Source organism: Plecotus auritus, assembly GCF_963455305.1.
Source record: "Plecotus auritus genome assembly, chromosome: 7".
NCBI classification, from domain to species: domain Eukaryota; kingdom Metazoa; phylum Chordata; class Mammalia; order Chiroptera; family Vespertilionidae; genus Plecotus; species Plecotus auritus.
In genome coordinates this window covers 136,349,183-136,369,613 of record NC_137774.1, presented here as the reverse complement: position 1 = coordinate 136,369,613, position 20,431 = coordinate 136,349,183, and the positions used below count along the sequence as shown (strand labels likewise).

General features: G+C 41.6%; 1 protein-coding gene across 2 annotated transcripts in view; it reads right to left on the bottom strand.

The window, feature by feature from the left end:
• Positions 1 to 2,360: 2,360 nt before the first annotated feature.
• CERT1 (ceramide transporter 1) overlaps positions 2,361 to 20,431 on the bottom strand; it is a 109,013-nt gene continuing 90,942 nt past the window's right edge. For both annotated transcript variants that reach the window (XM_080680334.1, XM_080680335.1), the window contains 5 exons: positions 20,115 to 20,185; positions 16,863 to 16,991; positions 16,195 to 16,324; positions 12,337 to 12,473; positions 2,361 to 5,483 (listed from right to left, as the gene is read on the bottom strand). In XM_080680334.1, the coding sequence (XP_080536460.1) occupies positions 12,346 to 12,473; positions 16,195 to 16,324; positions 16,863 to 16,991; positions 20,115 to 20,185 (458 nt within the window). In that variant the 3' untranslated portion in view covers positions 2,361 to 5,483; positions 12,337 to 12,345. The remainder of the gene's footprint in view (positions 5,484 to 12,336; positions 12,474 to 16,194; positions 16,325 to 16,862; positions 16,992 to 20,114; positions 20,186 to 20,431) is intronic.

The following is a 20,431-nucleotide window of genomic DNA, read 5'->3' as shown; positions in this document are numbered from 1 at the left end:
CCCGAACCCTGAACCTGAACCCTGAACCACGTGGGACGTGGGAGGGACACTCTCAACTTTGGCCTCTTATCCACAGTTTCATGTTCAGTGGTTTGTTGCCTGCACTCGAAAAATATTAAATGGAAAATTCCAGAAATAAACAATTTAGTAGTGTGATGAAATCTCATGCCATCCTGCTTGCTTCCACCTGGGACATGAATCATCCGTTTGCCCAGTGTATCCACACTGTATATGTTACCTGCCCATTAGTCACTGGATAGCTGACTAGATTATCAGAGACCACATTCACATAACTTTTATACAATATAAAATTGTTCTATTACTAGTTGTTAATCTCTTATTGTGCCTTAATGTACAAATTAAACTTTACCTTAGGTATGTTCATAGAGGAATAAACAGTACAGAGTTTATAAACAGTACAGTGCATGGAGTTTCAGGCATCCACTGGGGGTTCTTGGGACATGTCTCCTGGGGATAAGTGGGAACTACTATAGTTATATACTTCAAGTAGGAACGGAAAAGCACACAACAGAACTGAAGCTGAGGAGGCTGGTCAGAAATTGAGACCTTAAAGTAGGTTTTGGATGTTGACTAAAGGGAGGAGAGTTCATTAGAAGATAAGCCTGCACTGCTGAGTGGCATGGAATAGATCCACCTGGCTGAGTTGACATACATGTACAGGGAACCAAGACTGGTTACGCTGGTAAGGCAGATGGGGTAAAGCTAAACTCTTTAAGGATACCCTGGGCATCAGACTGAAGTCAAGGAGTGTGACTCAGTCCTGGAGAAAAGGGCACTATTTAAACATTTAGCAAGGGACATTATGTACTACAAGGTAACTTGATAGTGGCAGGAGGAAGAATTGAATATGAGAAAGGCAAAGATATCACTTAGGAGACTCTTGTCTCTACAAGGACTTTCCAATTCTAAACTCTTCTCCAGTTAATCTATGTATATAAAAGCCTAAGCAACCGTCTGACCGGTAGCTATGATGTACCCTGACCATCAGGGGGCAGACGCTCAACATAGGAGCAGAAACCACAGGCATGGAAACATGGAACAGACTGATGAATCTCAGAGGGGAGGGGGAGGTTGGGAAGAAATTAACCAAAGATCTTATATGCATACTAGAGGCCCGATGCACGAAATTCATGTAAGATTAGGCCTTCACAGCCCCCCTCCTCAGCCACCCCTCGCAGCTCCGGCCGCCTAGGCCGGCCCTCTCGCCCCGGCTTCATCCAGAAGGTGGTCCAGACAGTAGTTCTGCTATCTGGTCAATTAGCATATTATGCTTTTATTATTATAGACTAGAGGCCTAGTGTAGATTCATGCACTGGTGGGGTCCCTCAGCATGGCCTACACCCTCTCTTAATCCGGGACCCCTTGGGGGATGTCGGAGAGCTGGTTTCGGCCCGATCCCTGCAGGCCAGGCTGAGGGACCCCACCAGTGCACAAATCCATGCACCTGGCCTCTAGTATTTTATAACATGGGAGTGACTACTAAGCAGCTACAGTTTGAAATGCTATCACTTCCATTTCTCAAGTTAAAAACTCCTGGTTTCTCCTCCTCATTTCTAACTTAGCATGGGAATTATTTACAAGTAAAAACAATATTAACAGTTGATTTATTCCACATCCAAACAAAACCTGGCACCAAGTCCCACTGATTTTTCTCAGATGTGTAAAACAAAAATGTTCAAATAAAGCCCTCAGGGACTACCATTGCTGGCAGAACAAAAATCAAACTACTTCACATAGCCTGCAATTTTTCTCCCCCGAAAACTTGTCTCTTCCTAGTTTTCTCCCTTGCTGCACAGTCCTGTAAACTAAACCCAACAATCCAAGGGACTTAGTTCAAGTTCAAAGCCCCAAATGCTTGCAACCTTCTTGTCATTATTCCTGTCTTACTCATTTTCATGTATCTAGCACTCAATAAATGAGAAATGGTTTACTTATGGTTAAATTCATGTAGTTAAATACATGTGGATTGACACTGTAGTTTCATTTTAGAAATTCCCAACTGTATATGCTTTCACTGTGTAGCAATTAAAAAAAAATTTGGGCTATGACACATAGTAAAAAATTCATTTTAAATTGTAACCCACTATACACACATATATTTATACATATGAAAAATATTCACAAAATATTTACCTTTATTACATTCTATGTACTTGATTATTCCATTCTGTTTTAAGAAAATAATCGGATCATAACTCATTAATAGTTTTCTTGATCCCTAGCTGGGTTACAACCTAGTTTGAAGAACAATGAACTAGAGTATTTCAAGCTCTTAACTACTCAGAGAATTATGAAGGACAGTATCTTGGGGTTAAGAAAAACAATCAAACAAGCACATTTGTCCATAATATTTTAATACTTTTCCACTTTTAAATACTGGTTTTAAATTTGTGATTGTAACATGGAAGATCCAACTTTATTACTTTTTAAAAAAAAAACATCATCAGGATCATAAAGCTATTATAGAATAGTTACACTCTATACACTCCCAAGGTACTTTAAAATGATGTTTTGAGTTTGTAGATAAACAATGACGGTAATCCACATACATCATCTGTATAACTTGGACTAAATACTGGAGAAAATGTTTAATTGGACAAACAACTGATAAGTTTAAAGATAACCAGCACAATTTCACGAGAACCAGCTCAGCTCTACTAAAAACTTCTCAATAGCAATCGACACTGATGTTGTATAGGTGTATAAATTAGTTGACGAAATTGAACAAATGGGAAACCTATTCCTTTTGTATTCTTACACCTCTCCCAGCCATCCTCCTCCTTGGTCTGGCTGCCCCTGTGGCGATCCCAAACCAAGAGCTGCTATGATCACCCTCCACCTCAAAACCATGAGTCCTGAATTCTAACTAAAACACTGTGCTCTCTCTCTTGAACTGTAGAGTGGGCACTCAGGGAACAAAACCCCTTATCACCAATATTTTTAAAGTTTCTATCATAGTACAAAAAGAGTAACTGAGTAGAAAAGAGAGTAAAAAGATAATTTTTTTTTTTTTTTGGCTTGGGGAAGAGAAGTAGAAAATAACTATGGATGAGAAAACATCATGTATATTCAGAGTATGTAGGAATTAGCCATACGGAATTCTACAGGGTCTGAATACTGTCTAAAGGGCTAGTACCTATCCAAATTATAACCTGTTTTAAATTCTTTTCATACTCTCCTACTCATTTCTAAATCTGGCTGGACAGGATTAACTCTAGTAAAGTACCAGTGCAGTTATCTAAAGGTAAAATGTATCTTTTTCTTTTCCTTTTTAATACAAATATTTTAGAGTAATCACTTTATTTACAGAATTGCAAAAGTATACCATTAACATTTAGTGCAAATGCAACTAATGATAATTAGATTTAGATACTGCTTTGTAAACTTTCCATACCTTTGTAAAACAAAGCTATTTAATTTAGTTACGAAAGAGTTACTTGTCTGTGTTCATGATAGTTACCAGAAAAAATGGCAAACAGAGAAACATTTATAGTGGGCATACAGAACTTTTTTTGATCGATTCCATCAGCATCTATGGTGAATATACCTTCCCTCCCCAACCCTCCCATACTCCCACACCCTGACCCACAGCTGATTGTAAAATAAAATACACATTTGAGGTATAAACTTTTCTTTTTTAAACATCACAATATAAAATGTTAACTGGTGATGTAGTAAACTGATATAATTTGTCTTATTTGCCTTACTAGCATTACCACCATAGGCACTTTTCCACGTAGTCAAATTATGAACAGCATTTTTCTATAATAAGGCATATTCCATGCACATCATTTAGAGAAAAGTAAATTAAAAAATAGAAAAATTTATGGAGCATGAAATCTGCGTGCATGTAATGTAAGCTATGTTTTATATGTATTTCCTCTCTATACAGAATAATAAATACCACTATATTTGATGCAAGTAATTCACCTCCAGGATTGTGCATATGAAGTGACCAGACTAATCCCATCATTAAATTATCACCTTGCATTTATCCTTAAGACTCCAATACCACGTATGAAATATATACAGGACATGTTCCACGTGACATGACTTTCGGCTTTACAAAATGGGTCGGATTTCTGTGTTTCTACAGAGATGAGTTTAAGTCAGCAAAGCGTCTAAAAATGCCTCTGCTTTATGCAAAAGCACGTTTGTGTATAAACATAATGAAGATTTTGAAGTGGGCAGTCATTTCTACTTCAATGAGTATAATTCCTTGCCTCAACTCCATGCTTCACGGTTTTTCACAGAGGCCTAAAACTAATAAAACTAAAAAAGGATTTTACATTTAAATTCTTACAGTTACTAAGGAAAGAATTTCAGTCTGAATCACATGGAATACCTTAAAGCTCTGCTGAAGTTTCTGGTCAAAAGGCAAACAGAAGCACTGCTCACATTTCTATGCATATCTTGCAATATGTCTTTTAAACTAACCCAAATTAGAAAAACTAAAAAACATACCTGTTACTGAGTCCTAAAATGTCAAACTCAGTCTGATTTGCTTTCACAAGTAATAACTGCATATCCTCTTACAAATTTCGTTAAAAAATGTGAGTTCATTTTATCCTGACCATTTTTCCAGAAAGCAGTTTGTACCCACAAGATTTATACAGATGTTTCTGTTCGAAGGCAGGCAGAACCAATTTAGAAATTGCCAAATTCTGTTTCTAACAAACTGGGGAAAAAAAAAGGCTGTAGCGTACAGAACACAACTAGAAATACAGGAAATACAGAGATAACTGGGGGGTGGGGAGGAGGAATAAAGCTTTTCATTCTTTCTCCATCAGAACCAAGGTTCTTCATGGGAGTAAGAATATAGAAAAGGCAAAATCACAGTTATTAACAGCCCTCAGTTATTAAGAGACACTTTACATGACTACATGAATCATTACAGAAATCAGCAGCAATGAATTCTATGATTATACAAAGCAAAAAGAAAAAAAAAAAAGGTTGAAAAATTCTAGACGCAGACTGAACTGCAGGCCTGAAAAAAGAACCCCGTCCAGGTATTTGGTGCACAGAAAGCACATGCCCCATGAGTATTCAACGTTCGTGCACAAAACCTGATACCACTGAGGATCTTAGGCTGGACCGTATACTAAATTAAAAATTCTGAAAAAGTTTCCAAAAATTAAAGCATCAATTCCTAGTTGTGATTCAAAGTTGATTTTTCTCTCTTTTAGGAGCAAGCAAATAAAAATATAGCCATGTACATGTAATTTTACATGTATTTATAATTATATGCTGAGCATGGAGGTCTACCAGGAGACAGCTAGGGTTAGACGTTCAGCTTTGCTATTGCAACATTTCTTCATTTTTGTACACAAGGTCAAGGTGTTGGGCCATAGACAAGGCTGTAGATCCTACGTTCCAGCTTAGAGCATTCAATTTTTGTGTGTGTGTGGTTTTTTTCAAGTTTTCTCTCCAACATGGAATGTCACACAGCCTTGTTTCAATCACTGTAGGAAAGAAAATGACAAGTTAAAAATTCAGCAATATGTTGCTAACAACTGCAAGACTACCAGAATAGATTCCCCCTACCCTGTGAATTCATGGAATGCATAGATTCTCTCTTAAAATTTAACTTTAAAGGATTTTCAACCTTAAGGACATAAAAATTGTTCATCAGAAGGAACAGAAGGTATAAGGAATCTTTGAAAGCTAGGAAATGTAAAAGGGTAATGTACTATAGGTAAACAAGGAGGAAATCAACCAAAGGTCTGGATTTGTACCCCACAAATTTGGCATTTCCTTCTTAGTCTTCAATAACAATCATGCTATATAATTTTTCAAGACTTTTTAAAATTTACTTAAGCTATGAAAAGACTTAAAAAACAAATAGGCTCAGAACTCATCAAATGTGTTTAAGAAATTTGACTAAGAGTTTTGAGTATCTTTGGACCTCATTAACTTTATGAAATTTATCTAAAGTTACTTTTTCTCCATCACCAAAATTAAGCATGTTAGTTTTCTTAAGGTTGCACTGCTAGAATCCACTTCATAGATACATTTTCAGTATTATGAAACATTACTTTAGGTGAACAAAGATTTTTACCACATGTTAAGGTTAGAATTTGGGTTCTTTGTCAGAAAGCAGCTCAATCTAGATTCAAGGACAGTGCTAATTTTTGGCAGTGAGTCTTTTTTTATTTATATCTTTACATACATACACACAGTTCCACAAACAATGCTACCTCCTCCCCCTTGAATTTTTTCCCAAGGGATTTCAACCACTTCCCTCCTAGGTCCACTAAAGAAGAATGAATACCGCCCCCCCCCACACACACACACAGTCAGTCAATAAAACAATGCTCCAAATCAAACAGTTTAGAGGCAAATGCTAGTAATGTGTGAGTATGCATATTTCAAATGTTTAAGAAATTAGTCCTCTCATAGTGAGAGCATGTGCTATACAGGCTGGGCAAAATAAGGTTTACAGTTGTTTGTATGGAAAAGAATACAATCCTATATAATAAGAGAGGAATATGCTAATTATCCATTACTAGAGGCCCGGTGCACGAAATTCGTGCACGGGGGGCGGTGTCCCTCAGCCCAGCCTGCACCCTCTCCAATCTGGGATCCCTCTCACAATCCAGGACTGCTGGCTCCCAACTGCTTGCCTGCCTTCCTGATTGCCCCTAACTGCTTCTGCCTGCCAGCCTGATCACCCCCTAACCACTCCCCTGCCAGCCTGATTGATGCCTAACTGCTCCCTGCCAGCCTGTTTGCCCCTAACTGCCTTCCCCTGCAGGCCTGGTCACCCCCTAACTGCCCTCCCCTGCAGGCCTGGTCACCCCTAACTGCCCTCCCTTGCAGGCCTGGTCCTCCCCAACTGCCCTCCCTTGCTGGCCTGATCGCCCACAACTGCCCTCCCTTGGAGACCTGGTCCCTCCCAACTGCGCTCCCATGCTGGCCATCTTGTGTGTTGGAGTGATGGTCAATCTGCATATTACTCTTTTATTAGATAGGATGCCATGAGGTATAACCACTGACCACGTAACGACTGGATCACGGATCAGCAGGAGGGTGGGGCAGCGAGCTACAAGCGGACGGCGGAGAGGGGGCAGGGTAGCAAGCTATAGCGGGGAGGGGAAGAGTGGGGCAGGGGGAGCTACAGGAGGGCAGCAGCGAGCTACTGGCTACAAGTGGGTGGCAGAGAGCTACAGGAGGGGGCAGGGAAGCAAGCTATGAGCGGGGGGAGCTACAGGAGGATGGGGCAGCGGGCGGAGAGCTACAGGAGGGCAGCGGCGAGCTACTGGTGCACGGATTCATGCGCAGCGCTACTAATTAATAAATACGTAATACAAGAATAAACTATGTGTTTCACATACTCACAAATGTAAACCTACTTTTGCTCGACCCTGTATATAACTGCATTCTGATTTTTTTTTCTGCTTAATACATGGTTATATTTTCTGCCCTGCTTAGCAAGGCTGGGAGTGGAGGTGAAGAGAGAAAGCAGATAGAGTTGAATACTTAGTCTTGGTTAGAGCAAACAAACTTTTTAGAAATCTTTAGGCAAGGTGACAAGCCTACTGCCATTGTGTGGCATCAGGTTTCTGGTTTGACAAATATGGTGCAGAAATTATGTGTCCAGATCTAGTCTTAACAATCCAAAGTACAAAATAGCCTAAAAATAGTCAGCATATTTATGCAATGCAATTATGCCTGAAGAAAGAGAATTCCTCAAAGGTCAGGCTGTATTCCAAAACACTAAGCATTCAGATCAATAAGGCCAGAACCTGTTTAACATTTTCAGGTCACCTTTTTCCTGGGAAAATCTAAATATCTAGGATATCAATGCAATAATAACCCTTGTGTTAGCATCTGATAATAGATTTAGCTTTTTAGGTCTTTTTTAAAAAGACATACTATAAGTCCTAGCCAGTTTGCCTCAGTGGATAGAGCGTAGGCCTGCAGACCAAAAGGTCCTGGGTTTGATTCCGGTCAAGGGCATGTACCTTGGTTGCAGGCTCCTCCCTGGCCTGGGCCCTGGGTCAGGGCTCATGCAGGAGGCAACCAATCGATGTGTTTTTCTCACATCAATGTTTCTCTCTGTTTTTCCCTCTCGTTTCCACTCTCCCTAAAAATCAATGGAAAAATATCCTCGGGTGAGAATTAATAAAACAAAACAAAACAAAATGATATAGTATAGACAGCTTCAGAAACCAGATTTAATTAAAGATATCAGTCCACATGATTGCCCATATTATTTTTATCTAAAGAAACTGACTCAAGAACATAAATTTCTCAGCCAATGATTTAACGTTCAGTATAGAAAAGAATGAGAAGATGTTAACATATATTTACTGCCTGTAACTTATACTTTGGTAATATCTATTAAAAATTTTTTTCAATTGATTTCAAAGAGGTAGGGAAAGAGATAGAAACATCAATGATGAGAGAGAATCATGGATTGGCTGTCTCCTACACTCCCCACACTGGGGATCGAGCCTGCAACCCGGGCATGTGCCCTGACTGGGAATCAAACCATGACCTCTTAATTCATAGGTCAATGCTCAATCACTGAGCCATGCCAGCTAAGCATCTATTAAAAATTTAAATGCTGTCCTGAGCCCTTGCCGGTTTGGCTCAGTGGATAGAGCGTCAGCCTGTGGACTGAAGGGTCCCAGGTTCGATTCCAGTCAAGGGCATGTACCTTGGTTGTGGGCACATCCCCAGTAGGGGGTGTGCAGGAGGCAGCTGATTGATGTTTCTCTCTCATTGATGTTTCTAACTCTCTATCCCTCTCCCTTCCTCTCTGTAAAAAATCAATAAAATATATTAAAAAAAAAAAATGCTGCCCTGGGCAGTGTGGTTGGAGCATTGCCCAATGCACCAAAAGGTTGTGGGTTTGATTCCTGGTCAGAACACATACCCAGATTGTGGTCTTATTTTCTGGCCAGGGTGTGTGTGTATAAGAGGCAACTGATTGATGTTTCTCTCTCTCGCTCTCCCTTTCCCTCCCTCTCTCTCTATAATAAAAAACAAAAATAAAAAAACATATCCTTGGGTGAGGATTAAAAATAAATTTTAAACAAAAACATTTAAATGCTAACATATTGAGAGTTCACAGAAACAGAATTGGAGAAACCAAGATGGCGGCATATGTAAACACCTAAACTGCTGCCTTGCACAACAATTTCAAAACTACAGCTAAAAGACAGAACAGACATCATCCAGAACCACAGGAAAGCTGGCTGAGTGGAAATTCTACAACTAGAAGGAAAGAGAGGGGCACACGTAGACTCAGAGGAGCTGCAAAAGGCTGAGGTACGGAGACACGTGCGCGGAGAGGACGGGTGGCTGAGTGCCTGGCTAGCTTTCTCTAGCGGGAGAGAGATGGAAGCTCCTGACTGCACGGAACTCCAGTTCCAGGCGAGACCCTGGGGACCCAGACTCATATGGGGGGAGTCTGGACTGTCTGGCAGCGGGTGAAACTCAAGGGCGGTTTTCTCTCAGAGGTGCTTGCAGCGGTTACCGAGGGACACTGAGACCCACGGGCCTCAAAGGGCAGGGCAGACGGGAAGCCAAGGCTGTCTGCTCAGCCCTGAGACTCCGCCCCATCCAAGCTGAGCACAGAGGCTTTTGCAATTTTGCAAGTCTTGTCTCATAAGGCTGTCTCCAGCAAAGAAGTTCTCCCAGCGTAGACACAGCTGATCCTCACAACCAATTGGCCTGGAGGTCAATTCCTCCCAGTGATACCAACAACAATCAAGACTTAACTACAACAAGGCTGAGCACACAGTCCACAAAGGGGTGCACCAAGAGTGTCCACCTCAGGTAACTGGGGAGGCTGAGCCACTGGGCCCTATAGGACACCTAGCACACAAAGCCACTCTACCAACTCAGGGAAGCAGCAAAAATGCGGAGACAAAGAAACAGATCACAAATGAAAGAAATGGAGGAAAGCAAATGACTGGATATAGAGTTCAAAACCACGGTTATAAAGTTTTTCAAGAATTTCCTAGAAAAGGTCAATAAATTTAGCAAGACCCTTGAGGATATAAAAAAGGACCAACTAGAAATTAAACATACATTGAGTGAAATAAAAAATATTATACAGAGACCTAACAGCAGTCTAGAGGAACTCAAGAATCAAGTCAAAGATTTGAAATACAGGGAAGCAAAAAAACACTCAACCGGAAAAGAAAAAAGAAAAAAGAATCCAAAAATTTGAAGATAGTGTAAGGAGCCTCTGGGACAACTTCAAGCGTACCAACATCAGAATTATGGGGGTGCCAGAAGAAGAGAGAGAGCAAGATACTGAAAACCTATTTGAAGAAATAATGACTGAAAACTTCCCCCACCTGGTAAAAGAAATAGACTTACAAGTCCAGGAAGCGCACAGAACACCAAACAAAAGGAATCCAAAGAGGACCACACCAAGACACATCATAATTAAAATGCCAAGAGCAAAAGACAAAGAGAGAATATTAAAAGCAGCAAGAGAAAAATAGTTAATTATCTACAAGGGAGCACCCATACGATTATCAGCTGATTTCTCAACAGAAACTATGCAGGCCAGACTGGAGTGGCAAGAAATTTTCAATGTGATGAATAGCAAGAACCTACAACCAAGATTACTCTACCCAGCAAAGCTATCATTCAGAATTGAAGGGCAGATAAAGAGCTTCACAGATAAGAAAAAGCTAAAGGAGGTCATCAACAGCAAATCAGTATTATATGAAATGCTGAAAGGTACTCTTTAAGAAGAAGAAAAAGGTAAAGATAAAAATTATGAACTACAAATACATACCTATCAACAAGTGAATCTAACCATCAAGTGAATAAAAAATCTGATGAAAACAATAAACTGGTGAATATAATAGAATCAGGGGCATAGAAAGGGAGTGGACTGACAATTCTCAGGGGGAAAGGGGTGTGAGGGGTGCAGGAAGAGACTGGAGAAAGGTCGTACACCTATGGATGAGGACAGTGCGGGGGAGGTAAGGGCAGAGGGTGGGGTGGGAACCGGGTGGAGGGGAGCTATGGGAGGGGAAAAAAGAGGAACGATTGTAATAATCTAAATTTAAAATAAAAGAAGGAAAAAAAACCACAAAAACAAAACAAAACAAAAAGAAACAGAATTATACAAATGTTCTCCAATGGACCAAAACATGCTCACACTCATTCAAAATATGAGAAATACAATTAAAACTACATGGCAAGAGTACATCCAAACAATGAGATATTATATAGCCTTAAAAAAGGAAGCTCCCCAATGAAATGTAAAAACCTTCAAGATAATAAAGTAAGTGGAAAAACAAGATGCAGAACGGTGTGTATAGTATGCTACATTTTCGTCAACAATGAACGAGTACCTGTGGGAAGAATATAATTGTATTTGCTTATTTAGGCATTAAAAAAACCTGTGGAAAAATACACAAGAAACTAGTAATATCAGTTAATACACTTTTCTGTGTGTGGAGGAAGGACAAAACTGAGTGAATAGGGAATAGGGGATATATTTTACTGTATATCTTTTCATACTTTTGACTTTTGAACCATGTTAACATATCACTTATTTACAGATAATTAAAGATTCTGGCTCCTTGCACAAAGATGATCAATGCAGCATTATTTGACAGTAAAAATATGAAACCAAAACAGATGTTACCATGGAGACTAGTTAATAAATTCTGCAACATTCACATAACATTTTAAAACAATGAGACGGTTGTATATGTCTCATATCTTTACATGGAATAATAGTTAAAAATTTTTAGCTAGAAAAACAAGCTGCAAAATAATATAAACACATTTTTAAACAATTAAAAATACATATATGTAAGTACATACATGTAAAAATCTGGAAGAATATATCACAAACCTAAGAGTAATTTCTGTGAAGGGAAAGATATAGGGAATTTGTACTTCTGAAATTCTGCTTCTATAATGTTGAAATTCCTTTAAATAAGCAGGTATTATTTAACATAAACAGAAAGATAAAAATGTAAGTTTTAAGGCTATAAAAACACCTCTTTATTTGGGAACATCATAAAACACAGAAACTACTTTCAACAGTTAACTAAATTTTAGTATCTGCAGCAGGGGTGGGGAATGTCTGGCTTGTGGGCCGTGTAAGGTCTGCAAAATCATTTGGTCTGGTCCTGCCAAGGCATTAAGGGGTGAGTAAATTAAATGTTTGACCAAATACAGCAGGCTAATTTTTAGGTTGGTAATTTTGTATGGCCTGCAAATGATGTTTTAATATCCGAATGGCCCTTGGCAGAAAAAAATGTTCCCCATCCCTGGTCTACAGAGTCATGTTAGTCAAAGTTTAAAAGGATAACATCTATCTTCCAGTACCTGTTAATGCTAGAACAAAATAGGTTTTCCTGCTGTTTTTTCTTGTACGTAAGAAGTAAAACGTTTTAGAAACTTTGGATACTCTCGTTTTGCCACTGCCCTTAACACTGAGGCTGGTGCCCATCCTCCAGGGTTCACTAGGAGTTAAAGAAAAATTAAAATGTTAAGATACAATTCTCCAAATACACATGAAGCACTCATTTTGTTCCTTTGCTTTAAAAAATTTAATGATGTTGGAACAATTAGCATCTCTTAAAGTCTTGACCATTAATCCTTCATATTAACCACCAAACAAGAACAGACAGCAAATAAAAAAGCATTTATTACCTTTCTAAATTGTTCTTACTTCCCTAAAATATATTTAAATATTAGCATAGCTACACTTTAGGTTACTTGAGGCAGATTTTTTTTCATTAAGCTCTACTATAATCAAACTAGAGGCCTAGTGCATGAAATTCGTGAATGGGTAGGGTCCCTAGTGGCTGCTGGCCACTGGCCAGGGCCTTCCTTCGTTCTGTGCCGCCCCCTGACGTTCTGGTCAGCGCACGTCATAGCGGGCAATGGAACTCCCAGTCGGTTGAACTCCTGAGGGGACACTTTGCATATTAGGCTTTTATATATATATATACTAGTGACCTGGTGCATGAAACTCGTGCACATTAAAAGGGGATTAATTAGAGGAAATAATTTAATATTGCTATTTACCCTTTCTCCATAATAGAAATGTCAGAGAGGAAAGAAAATTAGTAAAATGTATATGAAAACCTTCCTCCTGTCAGCGTCTGGGGCACACCACGGGACCCAGAGTCAAGTCCCCACCCACCCACATGCGCCTCAAAATCGCATGAGACCCAGTCCTGGCTGGTCCCCCCTCCAATGGGGTAGATCCAGACCTGGCCAGTCCCACCCTCGTCAAGCCCTGCAGGGCAGGGGGCATAGCCTCAGGTCCCCTGGCCTGGTGCCAGGATGGGGGGCATGGTCTGAGGTCCCCCAGCCCAGACTGGGGCGGGGGGCGTGCCTTGAGGTCCTCCATCAAGCCCTGCCAGGTTGGGGACACGGCCTGAAGTCCCCTGTCAAGCCCTGCCAAGCGGGGGGGCGCAACCTCAGGTCCCCCGGCCCAGCACCGGGAGGGAGGTGCAGCCTCAGGTCCCCCGTCAAATCCCGTTGGGCAGGGGCGAGGCCTGACTTTGCCCAAACCAGCAATGGGGGTGCACCTTGAGGTCCCCCGTCAAGCTCCGCTGGGTGGGGGGCATGGCCTGAAGTCCCTGTCAAGCCCAGCCAGGCAGAGGGGTGCAGCCTCAGTTACCCTGGCCCAGTGCTAGGGCAGGGGGTGCAGCCTGAGGTCCCCCGGCCTGGCGCTGGAGTCGGGGGAGCAGCCTGAGGTCCCCTAGCACAGCACCAGGACGGGAAGCGCACCTTGAGGTCCCCTGTTAAGCCCTGCCAGGTGGGGGGGCGCGGCCTGAGGTCCCCTGTCAAGCCCTGCTGAGTGGGGGGCACGGCCTGAGGTCCCCGGCCTGGTGCTGGGGTGGAGGGAGCTGCTTGAGGTCCCCTAGCCCAGCACCAGGATGGGAAGCGCACCTTGAGGTCCCCTGTCAAACCCTGCCGGGTAGGAGGCGCAGCCTGAACTCCCGTTAAGCCCTGCCGGGTGGGGGGGCACGGCCTGAGATCCCCTGTCAAGACCTGCTGGGTGGGGGACATGGCCTGAGGTACCCTGTCAAGTTCCACGGTGGCGGGGGAGGGTGTAGCCTCAGGTCCCTGCTGATTGCTCGTTAAGGCTCCTTATGGGAACTTGGCCTCAGCTGTGGGTGCAGCCATCTTTGTAACGGAGTGATGGTCAATTAGCATATTCCCTCTTTATTAGGTAAGATAAACTAGAGGCCTGGTGCACGAAAATTTTGTGCACTTTGGGAGAGGGGCCCTTCAGCCCAGCCTGTACCCTCTCGCAGTCTGGGAGCCCCCGGGAGATGTCCGCCTGGCGCAGAGGCTCCCACCACCACCACTGCACTCGCCAGCTGTGAACCTGGCTTCTGGCTGAGCAGCGCTCCACCTGTGGGAGCACACTGACCACCAGGGGGCAGTTCTTGCATTGAGTGTCTGCCCCCTGGTGGTCAGTGCGCGTCATAGCGACCGCTCGTTCCGCCGTTCGATTTGCATATTAGCCTTTTATTATGTACTAGAGGCCCGTTGCACGAAGATTTATGCAATAATAGGCCTTCCTTCCCCTTGCTTCGCTCCCGGCCGCCCAAAAGCCTGCAGTCTTTGCTCCCGGCTGGAGCGCTGTTTCTGTAGCTCCCTCTGCCCCCCACCCTCATAGCAGGCGTCCCACCCCGCTCGGTCGCTCTGTGCCTCCATATGCAAATTAACCCATCTGTTTTGTGTTAATTTGCATACTCACTCTTGATTGGCTGATGGGCATAGCAGAGGTATGGTCAATTTGCATATTTCTCTTTCAGGCTGGCAGGCAGAGGCGGTTAGGGGCGACTAGGCAGGCAGGCAGGTGAGCAGTTAGGAGCCAGCAGTGTCAGATTGTGAGAGGGATGTCCGACTGCCGGTTTAGGCCCAATCCCCAGGATCGGGCCTAAACCAGCAGTCAGACATCCCACGAGGGGTCCCGGATTGGAGAGGGTACAGGCTGGGCTGAGGGGACCCCCTCCTCCTCCGTGCATGAATTTCATGCACTGGGCCTCTAGTCCTATATGATAAAAGCCTAATATGCTAAGTGTCCGGTCCTACGGTCTTCCGTTCAATCAAAGTGTAACATGCTAATGATATGCTAAGGCCGCTCAACCGCTCACTATGACATGCACTGACCACCAGGGGGCAGACGCTCCGATTGGTAGGTTAGCTTGCTGCTGGGGTCTGGCTGATCAGGACTGAGCTAGACAGGCTGAACACGCCTGGAGCCCTCACACGGTCCCTCCCTGGCTGGCCAACCTCCTGCATCCCTCCCCGGCCCAGATCATGCACCGGTGTGGTCCCTTGGCCTGGCCTGCGCCATCTCGCAATTTGGGCTGACGGTCTCCCCACCCCCAAATGCACGATTTTTGTGCACCAGGCCTCTAGTATAGGATAATAACTTACTCAGACATAACTATCTCTTTAAACACACTAGAAGTTATGGTCCTGTATAAAGAAGGCATGAGGATTTGGATTTCAGTAACTCCTGCAAGTAGGAAATGGGTGTAGTAAGGAACCAAAGCAACAGGGCTGTCCAGCAGCAGGTCAATATAAAACAAATACATAACTAGCAACTAATAAGAATTAGAGACCAATCAATGATGCAAAAAATGAGCAAGCCTGCTTATTTCCTTTCCCGCTGTTGCTTACATTTCTAATTCTATGTATATTCTTTTAGTAAATACTTAATAAAATGGTTCTTAAAACCAAGGATATGTGATAGTGATCTTGATACAAAGTTTTTAAAAATAAATATTTTTATTGATTTCAGTGAGGAAGGGAGAGGGAGAGATAGAAACATCAGCTGCCTCCTGCATGTTCCCCACTGGAGATCGAGCCCATAACCCAGGCATGTGCCCTGACCAGGAATGGAACCATGACCTCCTCGTCCATAGGTTGATACTCAACTACTGAGCCACGCCAGTTGACCTAAAGTTTTAAAATTTACCTATCTAGTCCCAGCTTAAAAAATTCTGATTTAGTAGTTCTGGGGTGGAAGGCAGGTATGTGTATTTCCTGAAAGTTTGATATACATCTTTCCAAATTAAAAATTCCTAATCTAAAGGATAAAAACTCAAAAGGCATTTGTAATGGTATTTATCCAAATGGCTAGTTATCATGTAGATCACACTAAGAATATCCACATTACCAAGTAGCAAAAACAAACAATGAAATACATACCATTAGCTACATATGTAATCTTGCATAAAATGTTGTCCCTGCTTATCTTCTGGTTTCCTTCTGGTGGGCTAACCAAGGTTTGACAAATCATAGCGATATTTATTTTGGCACGAACACATCGATTGTTCAGCTGCCAAAACAAAAATAAAAACAAAACAGCAGTATAGCAGATACCCAGTATTTTGTAATCTCTACTAGTCTAATAATACTATACTAAGTAAGCTGAAACCTCAACTCATCAAAATATTCAACAAAATCTTATAAGGATCAAATAACACATGCCAAACTGATAAGATATCAGAAATGATTTCTCCTCCTTTTACGTAGTAAATGGAGCTAATTTGAGGTAGCAACCAGAGGTTTTGCCAGTAGTTGATCATGACTTGAGAGGTAACTGTGAGAAGTAGTCTGCATATACTACCCATCAGTGCTGTCTCACCTCATCTCAGGAACAAAGGAAAAGAGACCTGCTGAAATGTTCACAGCCATGACTACTGTCCTTCAGATAACACACAGGCTATATTATTCTAAGAAGCCAAAATAACACAAAATGTAAGTATTATCAACACTAGTATCTGTGTGTGTCTGGCATGTGTTTATCATTTTTGCATGGCATGTATAGTTAGCTTTATATTGTATAACTGTACACATTTATACAATACACTTACAGGAGCACTGTCATGATCCACAGAAAAATTACAAACTATCCAAGTTTCAGGGTCATTTTCAGTCAAGGCTGGTATCTTTCGAATGGCAGAAAGATATAATACATCTCGCTGAGAAGCAGGCCACACTCTCTGTGGAAGAAGTAAAAATCATTTGAAAATTTGAACAATTCTTTATTCATTTGTAATATGGAACTAACAGAGAAACAAATGTAAAATCAATAAATATCTGTCAAATTTTAAATGAAAAGCATCTGAGAATACCACCCAAGTACTAATTATGGACAGTGAGTTAATGGCTTTGCAGAACTATATCAAAGAAACAGTGTTCTGCTATTTTTATTTTTTTTAAATTGTAGTAATTTGCTATTAAAACCATTTTAAGTGTACAATTCAGTGCCATTAATACACTCAGAATGTTATGTAAGCATTACCACTATTTATTTTCAATAAATTGTTATCATCCCAAATAGAAACTCTGTACCTATTAAGCAATGACACACCATTACCCCCTTCCACAAACCCTGGTAATATCCTGCTTTTAACTATAGTATTAAACCTCAGCTTAAATTGTTCAGAGACTTTAAGCAAGGATTTTAGGGAAATAAGACTACTCTTTTGATATCATAATCACACTTGAAGAATTCCAAATTAGTTAGACAGAATCTTTGAATTTTATGGTATCCAAGGAAAAACATATACTGTTGGAATGACATGGTACCTAGGTCTCAGAAAACTGGGGCTATTGTACTTTTAAATGAGAGAAAATATGCCTTGTCTTTTCTGATTATTAAGTATAACAAGTAACCAACAACTTAGTGTCAACACAACACAAATCACTTGCAATTATATTTTAAAGACACAAAATTTCATGCAGTCAACAAAAGTAGTGTTGGAGAAATATGTATGAAGCTAGTTAATAAATGAAAACTTAATCATGTTATAATAAATGCAAATCCAAAAGGATGATGATAAGAGAGAAATTTAAAGAATGAGATGACTTAAATATCAGGAGATGAGTAGCCCTCTTTAAGACCATATTATAAAAGAAGCCAAATCTAAAGAAAAAAAGATGTATATAGCGTTATTGGATTTGGTTGAAAATAAATATGCCAGGATAATTTTATTCAAATAATTATAATTGTGACTTAAATTTTGTTATATATGATACATTATTTTAATAATTTTTAGTTTTACTTTTCAAGAAATAAACCTAATACAACCTATGTAATCCTCCCTTCCATCTAATATTTACCAAGTGAAATATTGGCAGCAGATTGTTTCCCTGGATCAATTATCATCCTATCTAATAAAAGAGAAACAATGCAAATTGACTGTACCTCCTCTACGCCCACCAGCCACGCCCACCAGCCAATCAGGAGCAAGTATGCAAATTAACCCAACCAAGATGGTGGTTAATTTGCACATCCAGGTGCAGAGCAAAGACTGAAGACAGCATAGAAGGAAGCCAAGCACTGCAGAAGGGAGTGAAGCTGTGGAGAAGCAAGCGGGGCTGTGGAGAAGGGAGGGAAGCAGGCAGGGTGGGGAGCAGGCGGGGCTGTGGAGATGGGAGGGAAGCAGGCGGGGTGGCGGAGAAGGCCGCAGGAAGCCCTATTCTTGCAGGAATAGGCCTGAGGAAGCCCTATTCTTGCAGGAATCTTCCTGCAACGGGCCTCTAGTCAAATAATAAGATTCTTCTGATTCTAAATTATTGGCCATTTATTTTTATTCTAAATTATAGGGCAATTAATTGATATTTTATAACATCTACTAAATTTTAGATTACACTTAAACCCTGCACAAATCTGTATGCTGAAATAGAATCTTCATTTTTACACATTTCTTGAGCAGCTACCATGTAAAATGAAGCCTAGCATATAGTCATCCTATATAATAAAAGCCAAATATGCTAAATGTCCGGTTGACTGTTCAAGCAATCAAAGCATAATATGCTAATAATATGCTAGGGCCGCTCAACTGCTTGCTATGATATGCACTGACCACCAGGGGTAGACGTTCCGACCAGTAGGTTAGCTTGCTGCTGGGGTCTGGCCGATCGGGACTGAGCAAGACAGGCGGGACATGCCCTAGAGCCCTCCCATGGTCTCTCCCAGGCTGACCAACCTCCATGTCCCTCACCAGCCCCAATCATGCACCGGTGGGGTCCCTCGGCCTGGTCTGAGCCCTCTTGCAATCCGGGACCCCCTCGGGGGATGTTGGAGAGCTGGTTTTGGCCCAATCCCACAGGCCAGGCTGAGGGACCCCACTGGTACATGAATTCATGCACTGGGCCTTTAGCCTATATAATAAAAGCCTAAGTGACTGTTAAAGTGGAGTGACCAGTTGCTATGATGCGTACTGACCATCCAAGGGCAGATGCTCAACATAGGAGCTGCCCCCTGGTGGTCAGTGTGCTCCCAAAGGGGGAGCGCCACTCAGCCAGAAGTTGGCTCACGGCTGGTGAGTGCAGCTGCCACGATGGAAGCCTCTCCCGACTCTGTGGCAGCAAGCGCAGCAGGCTGGGATGAGCGCGAGCTCCTCCCTGGCTGCCTGCCGCTTGGCACACTGCTACATCCCCTGGCGGGTCCTGGACTGCGAGAGGGCGCAGGTGGGGCTGAGGGACCCCACCCTCAAAGTACGAATTTCATGCACTGGGCCTCTAGTTAGATATAAAATGCCTCAGGTGACAACTCTGAGCTTAAGAAATACAGAGCAAATCTCAAATATTTTCACATATTCAGCTCAATTAAAAAGTCACTTGAACCCTAGCTGGTTTAGTTCAGTGGATAGAGGGTCAGCCTGTGGATTGAGGATCAATCCCAGGATTGATTCTGGTCAAGGGCACATGCCTGGGTTGTGGGCTTGATCCCCAGTAGGGGATATGCAGGAGGCAGCCAATCAATGATTCTCTCTCATCATTGATGTTTCTATCTCTCTTTACCTCTCCCTTCCTCTCTGAAATCAATAAAGATATATTAAGATCATTTTCATATCTATTAGTCTTAACACAGGCAAATAAAATACTTTTCCACTTCCCTTATTATATTGATGTCACAGAAAACTATGATTCACTTTCATATTCGATAACTATCAATCTACAGACTAGCTGCTAGAAAAATATTTGCACCCCTGAATTATTAATAAAGTCTTTAGATCTTTTCTGGCATTTAATTTCCTGCCAAATTTTATTTTAGATAATTTCTATGTCTCAGTTTGAATTATAGTGAAGTCCTTTAGGGATGAAGAGACATTTACCTTGTGCGTTTGATAAATGATGATTGCATTATCAGCTAATGTTTCCACCACATGAAAGTTTTCTATAGTTGCTGAAATGAAGGGAAAATATTAGTAGCCAAAAAGACATATTACTTTTTCCTAGGTGATTAATCTACTTATACTGAGAGTCAATTACAAATGAACATTATAGTAGAACGAACAGGATTCTGCCCCACTTGGGCTAAGTTCAAATGGAAGGTAGTTAATACCTAGTATTAGGGCTATAGATGGTGGCTGTGGGAGCTGATCACCAGAAAATCTCATTTTCCTTTATTCAACATTCAGCTTCCACAGCA